Below are 17,778 nucleotides of genomic sequence, written 5' to 3' on the forward strand. Positions count from 1 at the left end.
CGTAAATGTCTGAACCAGTCGGGCCCATCCTTGCATGCAGGGGAGTAGTTTGAAAAGAGCGTGGAGGGGAGGGGGGAGGGGGTAAGCCGTGAAAAATGATGAGGCGTAACCTCTGAGATTCGTTAGCAAACGGTTTCTCTCCGGATTGGACACACTTCTCTCTCAAAGCTGGGGGAGGGCTGGAATCCCTACAACTGAATAGCAAACTACACTCAGATAGCATGGATGGAAAAGAGCGAACCATGTGCGCCGTCGTAGCTCAATCGGTTAGGGCACCTGCCTCCTAACAGACCTGTAGTGGGATGGGTGGGTTCGAGTCGTTTCGGCGCCCGCTTTTTGCCCCTGGCTGGGACTGACTGCGGCCGGTGCGGAGGCAGCGCCTGCACAAGGCCAAATGAGGTCAAATGGCGGGTTGGACCGTGCGTAGCATCGTGGCACGTTATACCTTCGCCACAAAGTTCTGCCACTAACCTGCAAGTTACGATCATATGGTGGGGTCGCAGCTCACGCAAAAAGCCTTGCTTAGCATGAGGTCAGATCCCAGAAATCCATCCATCAAAAATGTTTGGGGGTAACAGCGTTATTTAAAATTGCAACTGCGTGTATGTGATGGAGTCACTGTTTGCCCTGTAATGTAAGACTAGGTCAACTTTCCTAATAGTTAATAAGATCCCAGGTAGGGCTTAGTCGCATGCTTTCGTGCTGATAACTTTCTTGTAGCTCGTTGCCTCACGATTGTCGTAATCAAAAGCAATTAAATCTTGTCCATTTAATGTGCTAATAAATTTTTATATGATACATGATAACATTAGGTAAATCAATCCAGTACTTTCACTGTTCGGGCATAGCTGTAAACTTTGGCAGTGAATGAGCATAGCCACAAGCCCAGGGCCGTGCTTGAGCTCTCCACATTTTGTTGTGGACGAAAAGGGAAGGCGTTGTGCGGTGTGGGGACGGGATTAGAAATGAGAGTTTCAGGGAATATTTGCCGCCCTGATGACCATAAGGCTCAGTGATATGGATGAGGCGACCCACGTTGAGATAGACATAAATGAAATACAGCTCAAGGAGGTAGGAACTAGCTTGCATTGTGTGGCCTATGTTGTTAGACAAATCTGGTGTGCTTTTCCCGTAGAGACCATTATGAGCTCTAAAGCAACGATAACTTATTGCCTTCCTGTCACGGATGTTGATATGATTGTCGTGCTCAGAATACGTTTTTCAGGGAGAATGCCAGTTTCTTGAAAATTATTTGTGACTGCAATATGTTGTGAATTTGAACAGACACTCATTAATTCCTGTGGAGAGCATGTTATTATTGTTCTTTTTAGCAGCCATAGATAGAGTCTGATGTGCTGATAGAGATCCTTGCCAAAACAAACATTATAAGGGTGGAAATGCTCAAATTGCAGCATATTGAGTTATGCAGAAAATCACCTTCATGTTTGGTATTGCAGTTTTTGTACATTCATCGGTATGAGGCACTGAATTGTTAAGCCTATGCAGCTTTAGCTGCTGGCCTTGTAATAGGCTCAAGCTGATGTGTGGGAAACTGTTTTTTGTCAATTATTTGTATCACAGGACTTGGACTGTAAGTGCTTAACCAATTCCAGTTTATTATGAATATAAGTATATCTTGGTTTTGAAAGCATTGATTGTGCATAATTGATGAACTGATCAGCACATGTTAGATTAAGGACACAGCATTGTTGCAGAGTTATGAGCTGTAATGTTTTATCTGATATAAACCATGGCGTGTTTCGATCAGACCTCTATCAGATTATTAGTCATGATGAGCAGAGCATTGTTGTGCTGCAAGACAGGCATAAGGACATCATTTGGTAACCATTTTTCACCTTTACACATTAGGGTGAACTAGTATGGATTGAGTAATATCTTTTTGTAATGAGAGCTGTGAAATATGCCTGATAATAGTGACTGCTTGTGTTTGGTGGCATCAATTGCATTCATTGCAGACATGTGGGATTTACTGTCATTTTTCCATCCAATAAACATGCCCCTTCATTATCAGGATTACAGGCTGCTATAGAGCACAGGGCTGTTTAGTTCATACTCTATTCTAAATACCTTGTACCAGCATAAACAAATTTATTTGTTATGGTAATAGGTTGCAAAACAAGTAGGCATGTATTATTAGACATAAGCTTTGCAATCTGCTAAAAAACAAAGCAAAGTTTTTCATTGCCCAAGATATCTAACTACTTTTCTGTAGAAGGATGTGTTTCTATGCATAGCTAGTTTACTCTACAAAAGTGAGCTACAGAGTGCCCAGCTACATTTTATATCTGATTTTTGTCACATTTAGACTAATTTTTATAGCACTAAAGTATGTAGCTTTCTGAGTGTGCAAATTATAGGTGCAGCTGGGTAGGTAGCATTCAGCATCTGAAAGTAATGTCTCTTGAGAACTTGGTGCAACAAGTTATGTCAGCTTTTTAGTAAAAAACAATGTGTTCTTGCTTAATCTATTTTCTTGGTCAATGTTGTGATGTTTATAAAACTACATCCAAAGAAAACTTGATAACAAATAATTTTGAGTAAGAGCCCTAGTAAAGCATTGTAAACATGTCATACAGACTGACTTTTGCATAAGGTAACAGTGAAATTCTGTCTTCCTCCAACAAAGACATGAAGTATAGGTATGGAAACTTTTGTTTCTGGAGACCCAAAACATCAGGAAAACCCCAGAATCTGGACTTGTTGAACAATCATGGTTTTGCAAAATCAGTTTGGAGTGCTGAGTGGTGACACATTCAAAATCTGCCCTCATGATGGACTAATCACCAGGTTTTCTGCTAAGCTGGTTCCCTTTCCTTAAAAAAGTTGGGGGGGGGGGGGGGGGGTAGAGCCTCTCCTCTCCTCCCTTCCAAACTGGAAAGGGTGGTACACCTCTCCAAAATTCTCTAGGAACAATAACACAATTGCTCATGTGTGGTGTTCATGGATTGCAGGATAGATCTGTGCTTTGGCTTTACATTTCTTACCCTTTAAGGTTCAAGCATAACTGTCCATGTCTGTTGCTGTTGTCCATGTCAAGCATAACTGTCCATGTCAGGCATAACTGCATGCTCCCAGGTTTTGGGGGCAGGCTTTTCAAGTACTTCTTTGGTTTTATGGCATTTATTTGAAAATTTGTATTACTCTGAGGTTGCTGTGGTTGAAAAACATCAGATCAAAATTAAACACGAAATAGTTATTCACGACCATGGTCCAACATACATGCATGGTCAAGTCAGCATAGTCTAACATTTAATCAAAAAGCCTCCTCCATACATGCAGAGTGAGCTAAGTGCTACAGCTCAAGACTGCATCAGTCCAAACTAATTGCTGAGCTGAGGCCAGGACCAGCAGAACCCATCTATCATGGTCAACTGGAAAAATAACAATTTGATTTGTGTGGATAGTATTCTTCTACTGTCTGATCCAGGCCAGACTTTTTAAGGAGAACAAACAGCAGACAGTTATGTTTGACCCTCTGAATCCAAGGATGCAGGTAATGCAGCACTTAAGTAAGCTGCACACCTGGGAACTTGAAGAAAATGGTGGTGCCTGCCTGATTTTTGGTGGTGCCTGCCTTTCCTGTCAAGGCGAAAGGCAGGAGACTTGGCATAGCCCAGTGGCTGTGTGCATCATAAATCCCTCATGGTGTTTAGGACATGGGACATGATGAATGACAGCAGAAACCCACCAGATTGAATGTCACCGAGTCAGAGCCTCAAAAACTATATGCTCTAGAAATAACCACCGCCACAAGCAGGCTCACCACATGTACAGTTTCAATACTTTTTTAGGCAGAACAGTCCATTAGGCTATCCCACTTATGGTCCATCTTGTAAGGTCATGTGATGAGCAGACATGAGAGTGAAGTTGGCTTCTCTTTGCTTTCATAATGCCACTGTTTTTCTCCAGTGACTTCAAGTTTTGCTTTGGGCTATTTTTCATGGCCGACTTCAAATTCAGCTTTGTGCCATTTTAGGTGGCTGGCTTTGACTTCAGTTTGGGCTTCAGCTTTGGCTTTAGGTCATGTTGAACATCTTGTGGTGGCTTTAGGCAATGTTTAACTACTGGTTGTAGCTTTGTTACAGGATTTGTTCACTACCATTGTGACTTAACTTCGCTTTACGAAGGCAGCCTTGCTGGGCTTCTACCATAGCGCCAAGCTGGGCCAAACAATATGCGTTAACAGAAGGCAAGGAGAATAATCCGAAAAATGTCATACATTGTTCTAACACCTCTCAATCACTCCACAAAACCCTCGTTATAATTTTTCACCTCAAACAGTTTTATCATACGCGGAAGTGGTTTTGGTTCTGCAAGTCAGCGTGGCTCCCCAGATTCAGTCGCAGCCTAGGCTTCACGAATATTTAATGTTGGGTTCGGCCCTCGCTTCGTGTTTGCTTAGATCGAAGCGGCTGATTTTGTCTTCGGTGTCGCGACATAGTGTTAGAATTCACTTATTTCGGATTTGGCTTCTCTTGTTCTTACGCTTTGGTTTCGTAGTTAGAAACTCCGAAACCTCCGGCGTCGGCTTCAACTTTGACTTCGCATTATTGCCTCTGAATTGGCTTCAAAGCCAGAAGCCAGTTTTGTCCCCGTGACTGCTACCGGGGAAGTAGTCCGCTGTTCAGCTGTGGCCAATTCTTTTTCGGCGAAAAGTGATGAAAATACCTGAGTGGATTGTGTGGAGTCGTCTGATTACATGGACTTTGAGAGCAATCATTAACTTAACGTTGGCAATCTCTGGTAGGATGGCCATGCCTAAACGACGTGGAGTGAAATTCATTCCCGCGCTGTGTGCGGTTTGTCGCGGGATGCCGTGGCGCGGCTCCGCCGGGTACCGCCCGCTGCGGCACCACAGAGAGATGTGGTGCTGTTTCGCTGTGTATGGTTTATCGCGGGTACCGTGGCGCGGCTCCGCCGAGTACCGCCGGCTGCGGCACCACAGAGAGATGTGGTGCTGCTTCGCTGTGCACGGTTTGTCGCGGACTACCGTGGCGCGGCTCCGCCGGGTACCGCCGGCTGCGGCACCACAGAGAGATGTGGTGCTGCTTCGCTGTGTATGGTTTATCGTGGGGTACCGTGGCGCGGCTCCGCCGGGTACCGCCGCTGCGGCACCACAGAGAGATATGGCGCTGCTTCGCTGTGTATGGCTTATCGCGGGGTACCGTGGCGCGGCTCCGCCGGGTACCGCCGGCTGCGGCACCACAGAGAGATGTGGTGCTGCTTCGCTGTGTATGGTTTATCGTGGGGTACCGTGGCAGCGGCTTCCGCCGGGTACCGCCGGCTGCGGCACCACAGAGAGATGTGGTGCTGCTTCGCTGTGGGCTGTGATAGCGTGGGATGGCCGAAGACACCGCGGGCGGCCGCGCCACGCCGTTCGCCGCAGGACTGCCTCGGCGCCGCCGGGCGCGCTGTCGGGCTGCGGCTCTGCGACGCGGCCGACGTTGGGCGCCGTGTCTCGGCAGTAGCCACTGCGCCCTTGTGGCGCGGGGCGCGCCGACGCACGCTGCCGTGGCACGACTTCCGCGGCGGTCGTGATTCAGACCAGCTGTGCACCGCCGCGGTGCCGCGCCCCTGTCGCCGTGTGGCGCGGCCGGCATAAATAGATACCGAGAGCGGGGCGGGATATATAAGCATGGCTATGTTAGCTGCTCTCGATTTTCGTGCATCGTACCGTTTTATCCGTCAAACTGACCGATCACGTGAAGCAATAACTTATCTACCAAAACCTTTAGAAAACACCAATCCATCTCGGCAGTCCATCTCCTATGAGCATCAATCTCGGGCTTCTATCTGTCGCTTTAATGTGTACGTAGAAGTGTACAGTAAAATGGATGATTTATAGTGCATGATGGTGTACAGATGATGTCTAGAAAGGTAGACCAGTAGAGAGTAGAAAAGTAGTAGTAGAAAGGATGATGACCAGAAAAGGAAAATACTGGATGTTAATGCCCCCCGCCCCATCCTTCTCTACCCACCCACCTGTCTCCCTCAGTTTGAATTTGTTATGGCTAAAATTTGGCGGAATTTTTACAGCATAAAAGACAACCCCTGGGTGAGGAAGAGATTAGAGTACGAATGGGCATGCTTCCTGCAAGCTCCTACATAATTACGTCAGCTACAAAAAATACATTTGTTGTGGTCTTGATCCATGAAAGTGAATTGTCTTGTTTTGTGTGTCGGGATCCGAACGGTAAAGGCGGGTGTGTGCAGTGCGTCCAGCTGGAGCCGAGATTGTCGGCGTCCGAAGGTCGTGTTGTTGGGCCGGAGGGACAGACCTGGCGAGCCCGAACAGCTCAGACGGCGTCCAGAGCTGGCTTGACTGGACAGCTCCGTGGTGGAGACACCGCGTCGCAACTACAGGCTCGCTATATATTGTGTCCCTTACTTTTTGGTTCGGCCCTGCTCTCACTGCAGCCCTCTGTTCTCCAGGGCGTCGGCAAAGGCTCATTCGGCGTGGTGAAGAAGGGCATCTGGCGGGGACGCCAGGTGGCTGTGAAGAAGGTCGAGACCGAGTTTGAGAAGAAGGCGTTCCTGATCGAACTGCGTCAGCTGCAGCGCGTCAGCCACTCTAACATTGTCGAGCTGCTCGGCGCGTGCACCAAGCCCGAGTATGTGTGTCTGGTCATGGAGTACGCCGAGGGTGGCTCGCTTTACGACGGTGAGTGGGTCGGCGGGCGCGCCAGGACGGTGCAGCACGGCGTGCAGGGTCTGCAGAGTCTCATTCTTGTGACTGAAAGGGCGCGGCTTCGGGTCTCACTGTCGGGGTTGTCCCGGTCGTTCCGCGGCGATGGATGCAGGCCATTGGCTCTTCAATGCCGCAAGCAGCGTTCATGCACGTCGTGAGGTAATCTGAGGTGATCCTGGACGCGACACACTCCGGGGCTACGCTCCGATCGGGACGGAGGGCGGACGCCTCCGACGTGGGCCGGGGGGCGCGGGGCCGAGACGACCGTGACCGCGTCGGCGGAGCATGGGCCGACGGCGCGGGGCCGAGACGACCGTGGCCGCCGCGGCGGAGCGCTCCGCCGGCGGGCGTCTCCGACTCCGTGTCTGGCCCGTCCGCAGTGCTGCACAACGAGCCGCGGCCGACCTACAACGCCGGCCACGCCGTCTCCTGGTGTCTGCAATGCGCCGAGGGCGTTAAGTACCTGCACGGCGTGCGTCTGGTGCACAGGTGGGTGTCGGCCGACGGCGGCGCGCTTCCTCAAGACGGTCGGCGATCAGCAGCCGGTCGCTGGCCCCCGCTTGGCCAGCTTTTATGGTATATTCTGGACGCCACGAACTAGGGAATGCCGTGTTCGGGGTGTTGGCCGTCCAGTGTGTGTCGCGGCATTGTCCCGCTCAAATCCACACCCATAGAAACGTTACGCCCATGGTTTGGCCCTGGTTTCGCTGGAGACGCTGGATGAGAGCGCCCGCTCTCCATGACCCGGCCTGCTGTCTGTCAGCAGCTGTCTGCCGGTCGGCCAGCCGGCTGGTGTTCCGCCGTCTGTCCCTGCCCAGAGGTGGCCGGCGGCGGCTCGCGCTCCCGGCCGCGACGCTCCGTGCCCTGACCAGTGACGGCTCCGCCAGAGATCTGAAGCCGCCCAACCTGCTGCTGCTGGACTACGGCCGGAAGCTCAAGATCTGCGACTTTGGCACGGCGTGTGACGTCAAGACCCACATGACCAACAGTCGGGGCAGCGCCGCCTGGATGGCGCCCGAGGTGTTCGAAGGTGGGTCAGCCCCTCACGCTACGGCAGCGTCCCCCTGGGCATCAGTAGTGAGGTGATGGGGAGGGATGTGAGCTGCTGTGTTTCGGTGACAGGTGTCTTAGTGGCATGGGCCAGGTCCGTATGTAACTTGGTAACAATCCAAGCAGTGCTGAAACGTTCCAAATTGGCGGGTGGCCAGTCTGTCCAAACGTTTAGCCAGTGTCAGAAAGTAGCTTTTAACGTCATTGGCGCCTGTCTGTGAACATGCCGCACGTACTTTTTCATTGGCGCGGCGCTTGACGGCAGGACTGCAGGACACGTGTATCCCGGTGTGCCAGGCTTCGTGACGGCCGTTACTCAGCGGTGACCACGCCGCGTCCTCAGGTAACACCTACACAGAGAAGTGCGATGTGTTCAGCTTCGGCATCATTCTGTGGGAGGTGATGGCGCGCAAGAAGCCGTTCGACCACATCGGCGCGCCGGCCTTCCGCATCATGTGGGCGGTGCACAGCGGCAAGCGGCCGCACCTCATCCAGGGCTGTCCCGAAGTGCTCGAGTGCCTCATGCGACGGTGAGCGGCACCCGCCGGCCCTCCGGCCGCGGGCGGTGCGGGGGCGTCAGCCCCGGGGCAAGGTGCGTGCGCGGGCGGGCAGCGCGCTCCTGTTCGTGAGTCCACTCGATTGTTTTGCACGCACGTGGTGTGTGTGTGCGTGATGCGTGTCTCACAGAGGTGCCAGCAGTCCTGACGTGATGGGTGTGGCACGTCGCCGCGCCGCAGTTGACCGCCCGTGTCGCGCGGTGTGTGCCGGTGATGTGGCGCGCGCGGCACCAGCCGTGTCCACGCTGAGCGACGGCCTTGTCGCTTGGTGTGCGCCGGTGATGTGAGCGCGCGCGGCACCTGCCGCGTCCACGCTGAGCGACGGCCGTGTCGCGCGGTGTGCGCCGGTGGTGTGGCGCACGCGGCACCTGCCGCGTCCACGCTGAGCGACGGCCGTGTCGCGCGGTGTGCGCCGGTGGTGTGAGCGCGCGTGGCACCGGCCGCGTCCTCGCTGAGCGACGGCCGTGTCGCGCGGTGTGCGCCGGTGGTGTGAGCGCGCGTGGCACCGGCCGCGTCCTCGCTGAGCGACGGCTGTGTCGCGCGGTGTGCGCCGGTGGTGTGAGCGCGCGCGGCACCGGCCGCGTCCCACGCTGAACGCGGCGCCTCCCGACCGGCGGGCAGGTGCTGGGAGAAGGACGCCGTGCTGCGGCCCAGCATGGTGGACGTGGTGCTGATCCTGCAGCGCATCCTGCCGCTGTTCGCCGGCGCCGACGAGCAGCTCCGCTACCCCTCCAACAGCTGGCCCGAGAACATGGGTGAGCGCCGCCGGGCGGTGCGAGGCCGTGTTGCTGCGTGCTGCCTCCGCCGTCTCGGCGTGGTGGCCTGAGCGCCTGGATGAGATGGAGACACGGTGTAGGGGGCGGGCACGAGCGGGTCCCTGTGATCAGTGCGGGCGTACGGGCCTTGCCGGTGCTGCCATCTGTTCCCTTTGGCGGGTCAGGTGCTGGAATAGCGTGTATGTGGGACGTTTTGGACCACTCGAGGAATGGCCAACGGCGGTCGCTGTCGGACGGGTACTGTGGACCAGAAAATGTTTGCGTTGTGGGTCGGGGGCCATTTGGTTCGCTGCGGACTGGCGGCTGTTGTGCGCTGCTGGGGCTGGCTCGTGTGCGTCTCTGACTCGCCGCCCAGCCGGCCTGACCTGACCTGACCTGACCTGACCTGACCTGGCCTGACCTGACCCGCGCCCGTCGTGCTGCACCAGGCGGCGGCCACCAGGACGAGCCCGAGACAGAGTGTCACGAGCTGCAGCGGCCGATGCCGGCCGGCATCGCCTACCACCAGCCCATGAACATGGGGCCCATCGAGGAGAAGGTGGGTCCACCAGCGGCGCCGTCTCGAGCGGGCACCTCGCCTCCCCGGGACGCGGCGAGCGGTCCAGCCCCGGAGGTTGTCGCCCGTCGCGCTCGGGCATCGCCGCTGCCATGGTGGCTTGCCGCCATGTGATGTGTGGCGTGCGTGTGACGGCCGTCGGTGGCCTGTGTTTGTAGGCGGCGCCGCCTGCTGGCTGCATGAGCGGCGTCCGGCGGCCAGTGCTCAACCTGACGCCGCGCCGGCTGTTGCAGACGGAGGAGGGCCTGTTCGCGACGGACCGGCGGAGCTCGGTGCCACAGTCGCCGGCGGCCGGGCCCGGCCCCGGTGCCGAGGCGAGCTCGGGCGCGCGCCGACCCGAGACGCTCGTGCCGCCGCACCAGGGTCACAGCCTGGCGCTCAGCCTGGAGGAAAACCCGTATCAGGTGCCGCAGCTACCGCACCTGCCGGCCGGCCTCGACAGTCAAGCCTTCCGGCCGGCGCGGCAGGTGTCGCCCGTGCTGGCCTACCGCGTCAGCCCCACCTCGCCTCCGCAGTACCAGCCGTACCGGCCCGGTCAGGGGCCCGGCTTTCGGCAGCCGCACGCGCACCCGTCGCCCACCAGCATCCCGGAGAACGCGAGCCTGGGCAGCTACGCGGCGCCGCCGGCCGAGTCGCTGCGGCAGATGGGTCTGGACGAGCGCAGCAAGCGGCACTCGGCCGACCTCGGCCAGCTGGACCGCGGCCCGGTGCCGGCCGCGCCCGCGTCCGCGCAGCACGAACAGAGGAAGTCGCGAGGTCAGTGTTTGGGCGGCGGTGCCGGCCCGTTTGGCGGCGCCGGTCGGCCGCGCGGGCGGCGCTCGCCCAGGCCCGGCAGTCCTCGGCTAGCGTGGAGCGGCCAGTGATGGAATACGCCAGCTCTCTGACGGGCCGGAGTTTTGGGAGTCGCGGACGGAGTGCCTCCCACGAGCATGCGTGGTGGGCTGGAGCGCCTAGCACGCGCAACGAATGCTATCATTTGGGTAGTGAAATGTATTTTACCGTCCATCACGGATGTGCTTGCCTCGAACAGCAAGATATCTGACCCTGTGATGAGGAAATTGGTCGGGCACTGAGCACAGCTGTTTCGGCAGTTGATGGCTCCTGTGTCTGTTCTCATTTTCCTCTGGGCGTGTTTTGCGACCGGTCGGATCTGTCTGGTATTGCCGACCGGGCCTGGCTGTGTGGTGACGACCTGTTCTTCCGGTGACGGCGGTTGCGTCCGTCGCTGTCGCCCCCACCCCAGCTGTCCCGGCCTCTCCCGCCGCGGCGCGTGCGTCCGCGGTGGCGCTGACCCTGACTTGCGACGCCTGTCGCCAGGTCACCGCCGCACCGCCTCGTACGGCTCGTCGTCGTCGGGCAGCCTGGCGTCGGAGCCGGCGGCGGCGGCGGCGCCGGCGGCCCCGGCCGGCGCTCAGTCGGTGCCGGCTGACCTGCACCGGCTGCCTCGCCGCCAGGGCAGCTCGCCGCCAGACGTGCCAGGTACTGTGCCACCGCCAGCTGGGATGCAGCCTCGTCCCGGGTTGCCGAAGAGCTGCCGCTGGCCAGCGAGTATGCTGCTGTGTGGTGTGGTGTGCGCTTGTGCGCTGACTGGTCACCAGGTCAGGTCGTGTCGGTCGATGGGATGTGGTACAGGATTGGTCGGCCTTCGGGCCAGGTCCGTCGCCCCGTCTCCCAGCTCGTCTGAGGCCACTGAGGTGGGTAGCCGATCCCCGCCCTGTTGCTGCCGGGATGTGCTCTGTCAGTGGCGCAGCGGTCTTCCGCGCCGCTTTTACAGGGACTGTGCTGCCATCTGGGGCAGTGGTCCACAGCTGTGCCGCCGTGGCGCCCGCCAGGTGGATGGTCCGACTCGTGGGAGAACGGTTGAAGCCCGGCCCAATGAAAACACTCGTAGCTAATAGGCAAGCAGAGTGTCGCAACCAGTCCTTGTGAGGTTTCCAAGACAAGTAGCTGTTGATGTGCAGATGTCAAAGCCTGCATAAATTCGAAGTGGATTAAAATGAATGCTGACATTTGGCCTTGAATGAGGTTCGAAATGAGGTCGCCACATTGCAATGCATTGAAGGATATGCACTAATTTATCTGTTTCAAGTCCCAAAACCGGATTTTTGCTGATTTTCGAAGCAATTATTCATCGGATTATTTGTTTTGATGTCACGTCAAGTATAGCATAACGACGCGGCTACAGCGTCGTGTTATCCACAGCGGTGCTGCATCACGGTCTGCGCGTCTAGCCTGAAATTTCTGAGACTATAGCCTTTGTTGTATTCGCAAAAGCTCAATATGTGACACTAGCGTCATTAGGAAATATGGCCGTGTTTGTTTTAAATTAAGGGCTGCTTGAGCTGTGGTATGACACGCTCTGCATGAGCGACGCCGGGTCGATGTGGCGTAGTGCAGGCTCACCAGTAGCCGGTATATGTGACGGCCTGTTTCTGAAATACGGTATAAGAGGCTGCTTTTTGATTCAATGTTCCGTGTCAATCCCGTTTCAGAATGTGTCACTGAAATGATTGTCGGCTCTGACAACATCATATTTGCCCCAAGTGGTTTTAGATGGACACGTCAGTGAGAATATATCGGTCGACCAGAGTCACACATTCTGACCGTGTTGGACTGGTCAGGTGGGATTACCCCACAAGCGTCTTATCGGCTACCCCGTACTGGAATGACGTCATAATGTTCAATCTTTTCTTATCGATATTCTGTCATTTCCGGCGCTGTCGGACAGAAGAATAAACCGATTGCCCACATAGTCTGCTCCTCGTACTCAGGGCTGAGCGTGATACTGTCCTGTGCGAAAAACGCCCGCTCGCAGCCTCGAATGGCGACTGAAGAGCTGTGCCACCTGAAGAAGCGTGCCGTAGTGTGAGGTCTGCGAGAGATTGCGTAGTTGGGCCAGTGTCGGAGGCGAGGTGTGGCGATGTTGGATGGACTGACCAGTGAATCACGCGTCTCTCAGCACCGATCCGAAGCGTAGCCAGCGTACGCGCACCTGCACCAGATGAAGATTCATCAATGAGCTACTTAGTGATGTAATCACCATCCGGCACATTTTAGATATCGAAACTTCTTTATCCAAGGCTGCGACCGATTATGTGAGCGTGTAAGCGAGGCCACGAGAATTTTGGACACACGGACGTTGCAATTGATACTGCGGCGAGCGGCGCCTGCAAGAGCTGGGCGCAAGTGTCAGGCGCTGGGAGCGGCGGTGGTGTCAGCCCGCCTCCGCCAGAAGGCGTGCGTGCAGCAGGTGGCTGACGCGGCGGCCCCGGCGAGATGGCCGGCGCGCCGGAGACGGCCCGACGCCAGACGGACGCGTGATGGCGGGGCTGGCCTGCTCGGCCGCTGACAGCCGTCACGGCTGGCGATCCGGCGGCCGGCTGACTTTGGCCGCCAGCCGCCGCCGGCGGCGGGGGCAGCCGCTGCGTGCCGTGCGCCCCGATCGGCGGCGGCCTCCCCTGCGCGGCCCGGTCAGCCGGCCGGGCGGGCGCCGCCGCTGGAGCCGTGCCGGCAGCGCAGCGGGAGACGGCTGACTCAGGGCCGGCGCGCTGACTCAGCGCCGCTCAGCGCCGGCGCCGGGTGGCCCGCCGGGGCCCCGCCGTAGACGCACGCGCCGGCCGCCGGGCTGACAGCCGTGACGGGCGTGACGGCTCCCCGTCGCCGCCGCGTCCCGGGCCAGCCGTCCGTCAGCGGCCTGCCCCCGCGAGGCCGACGCCCGCGGCGCGGCGCCCGCGATTCGCCGCCGGCCAGGGCGAGGAGCCGCCCGGCTCCCTCCCAGGGCCTGCGAGGACTGTCAGCTCGCTGTCTGTCACCCCCTGTCGCTGTCAGCGTCCGGCGGCCCTCCGGCGGGCGGCGCGATTCATCTGGCGGCGCCCTGGGACGGTGGCCGCGGCAGCCCGGCGCGCTGCGCTAGATGCCGGCCACGGTCGCCGACCTGCCGGCCCGTCCGCCGCCGGCCGCCGCCGGCCCGCCCGCCCGGCCGTCCGTGTCGCCCGGCTATTTCGGTGAGGCGTGAGTCAGTCGCGGCGGCACCGTGTCCCGACGCCGCCGTCTCCCGGCCGCCGCGCCGCCGCTGGACAATCCGCCGAGCCGCTATAGATAGCACGCCGTGTTTTGGCGGCGCCGCCGCGCTGTGGCTGGAGCGGGCTGGCCCGGGTGCCGGTCATGCCGCCGCCGGTGGAGGGCCGCCGACGCTGGCCGGCGCTGACCGCTGGAACGGGCGGGTCGTGGTCTGCTGTGATGGGAACTGCCCGGCCGCCGCCTGTTCTGGCGTTGGGGAAAACAGACCGGCCGGGCTCTCGGACGGGTACAGATGGTGACCGCTGTTGGCCGGGGCGTTGACCGATGCTCCGGTGGTGGTGCTCGGCTGGCTCGGTCCGGCAGAGCACGTGGCGCAGGGTGGGGGCGTCCCGGTGCCTGCCGTTCCCGCGGGCTCGCTCCATGTTACCGGCCCTCTCCCCTACTGCTCACACGCGCACACACGTGCACATGTACGCGCTGCCAACAGCGCCGTAGTTCCAAACAGCAGCCAGGACCCAAAGTGGGTCATGTGTTTTTTTCGAGCCGGTATGACGTCACGGGTTGCGGTGAACGCCGCCGAGCCACCCAATCCAGCACAGCCACGTCCTGGGGCGTCACAGCACGTGTAGATACGGACTGGTTTATGACCCGTTTTATTGGTAGACGCACACGCACCCGTGGCTCCCAGTGGGTGGTCTGTACGACGGCTTGCGGCGCTCCAGCGGCGGCCGGCGACGGTCGGCCGTCGTCGCCGGCCGCCGTCCGAGATGATGGACGAAGCCGGCGGAGCTGGCGCGCCGTTCGGCCCGCCCTCTGGCCCGCCCGGCCGCCAAGCGGTCCAAACAGCTGCCACCAAACGGGAGCCGGCCCCGGCCGCACTGCCGCCGCCGGCAGCTCCGGTTACCGGCTCGGGGCACAAACATCAGATGGCGACGGGGCTTCGTCCCCACTGCGGTACGCAATATCGAAATGATTTTGAAATTTAGCCGTTGGGCCAAGCTTTCTTTGGACATATCTGTCGTTGAAGAGTGCTTTCTTGCATATAGTTGCGTTGATATGTGGCTAATTTTCTCTTCCCAACAGTTAACACCATTTCACCATGATGTACTGTGCGGCGTATGTTGCAAGGTAGTAGTTGGTGACGTCCGCAATATTTCTCGGCTCTGCAGCATTTCTGATAAGATAAATTGCCGACCATGCGGAGACGCTACTTTTTTCTGCCACGTTCTCTGCGCTGAAGTATTGATTTAGTTTGTTACTGGCGGTAGTTTGTGCAAGCATCTACCCGCGCTCTCTGTGTTGACACGGACGGTCGTTGGGGCGAATCTTGACCTGCGCTGTCTTTGTTGACACGGACGGTCGTTGGGACGAACCTCGACCTGCGCTGTCTGTGTTGACACGGACGGTCGTTGGGACGAACCTCGACCTGCGCTGTCTGTGTTGACACGGACGGTCGCTGGGGCGAACCTCGACCTGCGCTGTCTGTGTTGTCACGGACGGTCATTGGGGCGAACCTCGACCTGCGCTGTCTGTGTTGACACGGACGGTCGTTGGGGCGAACCTCGACCTGCGCTGTCTGTGTTGACACGGACGGTCATTGGGGCGAACCTCGACCTGCGCTGTCTGTGTTGACACGGACGGTCATTGGGGCGAACCTCGACCTGCGCTGTCTGTGTTGACACGGACGGTCGTTGGGGCGAACCTCGACCTGTGCTGTCTGTGTTGACACGGACGGTCATTGGGGCGAACCTCGACCTGCGCTGTCTGTGTTGACGTGGCGACCGCAGCTGGAGCCGTGTCACAGCGTTGATGACGTCAGCAGCGGCTGTGACGTCATTGTGACGTCCGTGTGGGTTGCCTTGGCACGTGATGACCCACGTTGGCAGTGACAGGCTCATGTGGTGAGAGTTGGCCGAAATCGACACACATGTCGTCACATTGGTCGGCCCGCCAGCCCGTTCACGTAATGTAGGGCCGTTTGACGGGGCAAATGGTTTGGGCGGCGGTCCGTGCAGCCGGACTGGCCTCGTCGACTCGTGTATCCGGGAGTCCAGTTGGAAGCTTTGCCGGTCGATCTGGACCGCCGCTCTATCGGTGGCCCGGGGCTTCGCGACTGTCACCTACCGCCGGCGGGGCTGGGCGATCTCGAGCCTCGCTCTCTGGGCGGTCGGGGGCTTCGCCGCGGTCACCTGACCGCGGGACCGCCGGCGAGGCTGGGCGATCTCGAGCCTCGCTCTCCGGGTGCTCTTCCGTGCATTCTCGCCGTCTCCCGACTCTGTGCCCACCGATCGCGTGCGGGCAAGATCGGTCGATCTCGGGCGCCGCCTCCCCCTCCCCCGAGTGCGTCGCCGCCATCTGCTGACCCTGCATCGCCCGGGCTGGGCCGGGCAGCACTGCGACGCCGGCCAGCCGGTAAATCATGGCCGGCGCGCGGTGCTGGCTGGCAGCGGCGCCGACGCGAGCCAGCCACACTCGCCGCGCACCTCGGCGGCAGAGGCGCGCTCACGGGACGCCGCTGAGCCGCCGAGAGGCCGTGCGCACGGCTCGGGTGTCGGACCGCCGCCGACTACAGCAGCGGCGCAGCGCGAGCTCCGGCAAGGACTCGGCGTCGGCCGCAGTCGCTGGTAGGGATGCGACTCAACGGCGCGCTTGTCAAACCAGCAGACTCGGTTACAGGCGAGGCAGATCAGAACTGGGGCATGATGGCGTGGTTATGGTCCTCCCAGCGTGTTGTCCTCATCTTTTTCGGTTGACGAATCCCGGTGATCGAGCCTGAGCGAATTTTGACATTGCGTTGCAGTTACATGCGCCCGAGGTGAGGTGAGGTGCTAAGCTCCTAAATTGGTCATAATCTCCCGGGCGAAGCGTTTCGCGTGCCCTACCTCCGTCGACAGCACAAACGTTAGCACTAAGTTATCTTACACTTGTGATGGGTTGGGATTCCTATCACCACATTCACGATAGCCGCTCGCAACGTGGTAGTTACATCTGGTACGTTCTTCACAGTGTCAGGCGTTTGAGAACCGCAGTGTGAAAACGCATTCAACTCAATATTATGATAGTTGCTTTCTAGTGCGAGAATCGGATCCCTCAAGTAGCGCATCCTCATGGGGGTGACGAACAGCGGTGTAACGGCTTACGGCGCTGAAACCATGTCCATGTCTAGATAGATAATCCACCGCTCGCGACGGCAATGTTTTGACCGGCGAGGGCTCTATAATGGTGCCGATAATATGAATGGGCGGATGATTTACTGTTGGCGGCCGCTGCTGGGCTTCAGGTGAGGGATGGCGGCGCCGGCTGGCAGTGTTCAGCGGTGTGTTGTACAGCGCCGCTGAGCTATGGGCCGCCCAGCACGCAGCGGCGACGCTGTAGCGGCCGGCGGGGCCCCCTGACCAGCGGCGCCGGCCGCGGTGGCGTCGGCACGTGCTCGCTCCGCCCTGGCTGGCCGGCGAGGCGCCACCGTGTGGTGACCGCGGTGGCTATGTGGTGACCCGTCGCCAGTGAGGAGTCGCCCCAGCCGGGGCAGCCTGCGCTCTGTCAGGCGCCTGGCTCTGCACCAGCCCGCTGGTGCTGTGCGGAGCTGAGGCGTGCGTAGGCATAGCAGCCGACGACGCAGTGCCTGCCGGAACGCGCTTGGGACCCGTCCGTCATGCAGGCGCCATCTCAGTCAGCCGGGCCCGACATTCCGCAGATGCCTGTGCTCAGCTCACTGCGACAGCCAGCTGACGACACGGCTGAGGCGCTCAGCTGACTCGTGTTCTTGGTCCCTGCGCTCAGTGTGCTCTGGTACTCAGCGGACCTGGACACGCAGTTGGTTGGATCGAGTTCGTTAGATCTGGCACTGCGAACTCCGGCATTACGCTTGACCAGAGCGCCACCAGCCCCGGCGCTCAACTGACCACGGGTGACCGGGACAACTGCGGACGACGGGTGATGGAGCCCACGGCCTGTGGACGACGGGTGATGGGGTCCACGGCTTGTGGGCGACGGGTGATGGGGTCCACGGCTTGTGGACGACGGGTGATAGAGCCCACGGCCTGTGGACGACGGGTGATGGGGTCCACGGCTTGTGGACGACGGGTGATGGGGCCCACGGCTTGTGGGCGA

At 58.7% G+C, this 17,778-nt stretch overlaps 1 protein-coding gene across 1 annotated transcript; it reads left to right on the forward strand.

Moving 5' to 3' along the window:
• Positions 1 to 929: 929 nt before the first annotated feature.
• On the forward strand, positions 930 to 11,512 carry LOC119102764 (mitogen-activated protein kinase kinase kinase 7). Its single transcript, XM_037226219.1, has 10 exons — positions 930 to 1,071; positions 6,454 to 6,682; positions 7,090 to 7,198; positions 7,597 to 7,739; positions 8,103 to 8,289; positions 8,938 to 9,071; positions 9,521 to 9,630; positions 9,882 to 10,404; positions 10,966 to 10,995; positions 11,481 to 11,512. The coding sequence occupies exons 1-10, from the start codon at positions 997 to 999 to the stop codon at positions 11,510 to 11,512; spliced, it is 1,572 nt and encodes a 523-aa protein (XP_037082114.1). The 5' UTR covers positions 930 to 996.
• Positions 11,513 to 17,778: the final 6,266 nt, after the last annotated feature.

The sequence above is a fragment of the Pollicipes pollicipes genome, unplaced genomic scaffold (assembly GCF_011947565.3).
Source record: "Pollicipes pollicipes isolate AB1234 unplaced genomic scaffold, Ppol_2.1 Scaffold_5724;HRSCAF=6776_pilon_pilon_pilon, whole genome shotgun sequence".
Taxonomy (NCBI): Eukaryota; Metazoa; Arthropoda; class Thecostraca; order Pollicipedomorpha; family Pollicipedidae; genus Pollicipes; species Pollicipes pollicipes.